We start from the raw sequence: 4360 nt of genomic DNA on the forward strand, positions 1-4360 counted from the left end.
GAAGTCCGGGTAGTCACCGAACCACATTTCCGAGTAGACCTCATCGTCCTTGATCTCGAAGCCTGTGCCCGGCGTCCTGGCGCAGAGTTGAGCGGCCAGCGACTTGTTGCCCTTCCTCCCCCAGTCGTAATTGTTGCACGTGCCGCTTAACTGGAAAACTCGTGAAGTTGCCATGTTGATGGCAAGAGAGCTACAGGTGAATGACGTTCTTCGCCTTGGATCGGCACCAACTTGAAGAAACCGAAACTGGGTAGGGTATAACCGAATAGATGCGATGCGTGCGTATGCCAAAGTTTCAAAGCCTCAGTTACGATCAGAGGTAAGACACCGTTGCTCACAAGCAGTTCTTCAGTGGTGGATGTACGTGATTATCACCACCGCCATCATCATCATCATCATCATCCGGTCGTCATGTTGAATTATCAGTCCCTTGGTCAAAAATGCGGTATCGATGTCGTCACGGATGAGCTCAGCGGATTCTACAGTGGGTAAGATCTAAGACTTAGCGCTCTGGCACATGAAAATCAAGCGCTGTGGTGGGACAGTCTCGACTGATCTACCGCCGCTCACACCAGGTAGAGGTAGAAAGATATACAAGGGCAGTACAGTACATGACTCGAGCATGCGTACTGATATTCACACCCAGGCCAGCACAATAGCTCAGATAGATATATGTACTGACTGTATAGCACAGCACAGTACAGTACAGCGCTACATTCCGACTCCCCGTTCGCAAGGGAGGTGCATCTGGGCATTTAAGCATGTAGATGCTACGTAGATGCTAGACAAGCCCAGATGCTAGGCAAGTTATCCCAGCGCTGATCAGGCTAATACAGGTCATGATCCTTTCCACCACCTTCCGGCCTGCCTGCCTGTCTGCCTGTCTAGCCTGTCTCCCTAATTGATTCGTCGCAGTCTGCACTTGCTTCCCAGGAGGCGCGGCAGGGGCACCAACCCAGCGACCAGCCTCAAACCGCCCAACGATTCGATTCGGTTCGATTCAGCTGAGGCTCGTTTACTTTCAAGACGCCAGACCCGATAGGATATGGTTGTCCTTAGACTAGGACTCATCGCCGGCACGGTCCTGGTTGCTTCGCAACTCACATATAGAGTTCATGAAGAAGGCTACACTGGTAGGAGGCAGAATCTAGATAGTACCTACATAACATAGGTAGGTAGGTAGGTAGAACGTAGAACGCCGGCAAATGGCAGAACCTACCGAGGTAGGATGCATACGCTGTCCAGCACCAGCACCAGCACGGTACATTGTACAGTACGGAACTGACATTCATGACTGTAACAGCAAGCAAGCAAAGCTGAAGAGTTGGATATCCCGTCTCCAGTCAAATCTGACGATTAGCCACAGAGACAAAATGAGGAAAGCCCCCAAAAAGCAGGCTTTTCTCATCTCATCTCCGCGCCTCTGTTCCAGGCTCCTCTGATTTCAGAACCTGCCGTAGAATGCAGTAGTGTCCTGTCAAACGCCACCGGGAGCCAGACGAGCCAGCCAAAACCAGCATCGCCAAATCGCTCCAGGGCTGGTGGCATCGCCAGAGATGGGATGGGGCGAGATGGGGCCCAGATAGACCAGACGGGCAAGGCGCTAACGGCACTAACACCAGCCCAATGCGTCACAGCCGCAGCTCCATTAGCACACCCGCCCCGGCACAGTGGCGCCGTCGACGTCATGCGCCTTTACTTAGGTATTCAGCTACTATGAGGAGTATCACCACTGCCTACTATGTAGTGAAGACATGACAGCTTCAACCCATCCAGAATAGGAATTCCCATTTGTCTAGTAGGCCTTTAATGCTCACCTGGCTGCCAACTTTGCTCATCTGCAAGGCCGACTTTCTCTCGCTTTCTTTTCTCCGTCTTTCCTCTTCTCATCCACTTACACCTGCCCATCGTGATACCCACTATATTCAACACAGGTCTCTCCCATCCTACCCAAAACAGGTCACGCATTATCGTGTGCTACTTATTAAGAGTGGACTGTTCGGTGCTGGCCGCTGACTTGAACGAGAACTCCCTCACTCTCTCCAGCGCGGCACGGCTACGACCGACGAGTCGCGAACTGCCAACATGGCCTCAGGTGACACCGGCCCCGGCACAGGGATCAAAGACCTCCTGCCCATTCCCTCCGATACCCAACCCATCAGTGATCCTGCCAAGACAGAGACAGCCAACACCTTGATGGAGGATCCGTCGCTCTCCCACGCACTCGCAACCGACGACCATGACGAAAAGGGCCTTGCACAACAGGACCACGATGAAGAGGTCATGGATCTTGGCTGGAACGAGAAGAAGCAGGACATCCCTACGCCTCTGGTCGGAGGGATGGACAACGAAGAGCTATGGCTACTTGTCAGACGTTTCAACAAGGTGATTATGCCCTTTGCGAGACATTTGCTCTCATCTCCGTGGCCCACCTTCAAGATGAAAGCTAACGACACGGTCTAGCAAATGTATCATGTCAAGGCAATACCCAATCCAGTCCCCGGCGGCCTAGACCTGAATATCGCAGACGAAGAGGAGTTCTCTCCCGATAAGTTGAGGGCCAACATCGAGCGTCTGTACATGACGGTCATTGTTGGGATTCTCGGCGTCGTCAAGCATATTGGTCGATTGAGATCGTGGCGGGAGACTAGACGCACGGCAGGTTTCGCATCTGTAGGTCCTATGGTGTTGACTTAGCTCGCCTTCGTTGTTCTGTGGCCTTGATGTCGACTGACCGCACACAGGCGTATTTCATCGCATGGATCTTTGACCTCATTGTCCCACTCATCGCAGCCACGCTCGTCGCACTAATCGCCTATCCTCCCTCACGAGGGTTTCTATTTCCCCCGGCGCCGTTGGCACTTGTTGACTCGAAGACAGGAGGCGTCCAGAAACCAAAGTCTGGCGTCCTCGGGAGTCACGACAGCGCAACAGGGGCACCCGAAAACCACAAGGGCGAAGCGGTGGAACAGGAAGCCAGTAACTTCGTCAACGGCATCGCCTCTGTTGCACTTAGCAGTGTGACTGGCAAGCATCCTCAGGGGGAGCCAGATGCTGATGAGCAGGGGAACCCGGCTGACACCGCTCCCGACCCGACGGCCATCGCAGTCGGCGCCGCCGATGCGAAAGACGCAGCTGCCGGTGGCAAGCCAGGCGCTAAGCATGACAAGACCAAAGTGCCCATGGAGACCGCCATGTGGACAAAGATGAGACCGATCATGCATGGCATCGCTGACTTCACAGACACCTGGGAGCGTTTTGGAAAGTAAGTCTATCAATGTGTCCCCAGACAACCTTCACTAGGCAAGATGCTAAACTTCGCCAACAGTGCTCTTTCACCCACTCCTCCATTTCCACGAGACACCTATCGCTTGAGATTGGCCGGCCTTGTTCTTCCTCTTTTCGTCGTCTCCCTCTTCGTGACGTCCTACATGTACATGAAGGGCGTCACCTTTGGTATCGGCTTTGGGTTCTTTGGTGACCCTGTTATCTCGCGCGGTCTAGACCTACTAAACCGCAAATTTCCCAACTGGCAAAAGCTGCTTGAAGTGCGAAACACCATTCTCAAGGGCGTACCCACCAATGCACAACTCACCATTACACTACTCCGAATCGGCGAGGCCAACAAGGCACCCATACCACCACCACCCCAGATCAATGAGCCTCCGCCAGAAAAGCCGGCAGAGACTACTGATGAGCATCTTCGGGCCACTGGAGCGGAACCGCCTCTCAATGCCACCGACGAGGAGCTTGACGAGGCCATGCAGCACGACTCGAACACGGCACACGAGACCGGCGGTGATGACATCGATGCTGCGAAGAATAGCAAACATGGCAAGAAAGGCAGTAAGATCCTGGGCTTCTTCAAAGGCACCACAAAGGGCGCTGTGAAGACCGCTATTGGCACGGACACTGTTCGCGCGAAAATCGGCTCACATAATGCCAAAAACAGGCTCGGTGTGGTGCCACGTCCAGGTGCAGACCTAACGTCAGGTCCGGTAGAGTTCAAGGGACGGTATGGGGGTCAGAAAGGTCATGTGTACATCACCACCAAAGCGACAATACCAGCACTGGCTTTCAGCACGGACTCCACGATTGAGAAAATCGGTACACAGGAGCGGGAGGATCTGCATCCCATCTGGAGTATCGCCATCGCCGATATTGCCGAGTTGAAGAAGTTTGGTGGTTATGGCTGGAAAGCGAAGTTGGTAGTTGGTTGGTCACTCGGACGTGAGGTTGCGGACGGCTTGGAGATTACAACAAATTCGGGCGAAACTTGGAGGGTGACAGCACTGCCCTTAAGAGATGAGCTTTTCAATAGACTGGTTGCGATGGGTGGCCAAAAGTGGGAGGCGTGGTA

At 53.6% G+C, this 4360-nt stretch overlaps 1 protein-coding gene across 1 annotated transcript in view; it reads left to right on the plus strand.

Annotated features, from left to right (window-relative positions):
• Nucleotides 1–2085: 2085 nt before the first annotated feature.
• The window catches only part of UCRPA7_226 (hypothetical protein), a gene marked incomplete at both ends in the record, with an annotated part of 2662 nt that continues 387 nt past the window's right edge, over nucleotides 2086–4360 (plus strand). The window contains 4 exons of the mRNA XM_007912819.1: nucleotides 2086–2385; nucleotides 2464–2673; nucleotides 2745–3265; nucleotides 3329–4208. Of these exons, the coding sequence (XP_007911010.1) occupies nucleotides 2086–2385; nucleotides 2464–2673; nucleotides 2745–3265; nucleotides 3329–4208 (1911 nt within the window). The remainder of the gene's footprint in view (nucleotides 2386–2463; nucleotides 2674–2744; nucleotides 3266–3328; nucleotides 4209–4360) is intronic.

This window comes from Phaeoacremonium minimum, assembly GCF_000392275.1.
Source record: "Phaeoacremonium minimum UCRPA7 unplaced genomic scaffold PA7_03_scaffold_17, whole genome shotgun sequence".
Taxonomy (NCBI): domain Eukaryota; kingdom Fungi; phylum Ascomycota; class Sordariomycetes; order Togniniales; family Togniniaceae; genus Phaeoacremonium; species Phaeoacremonium minimum.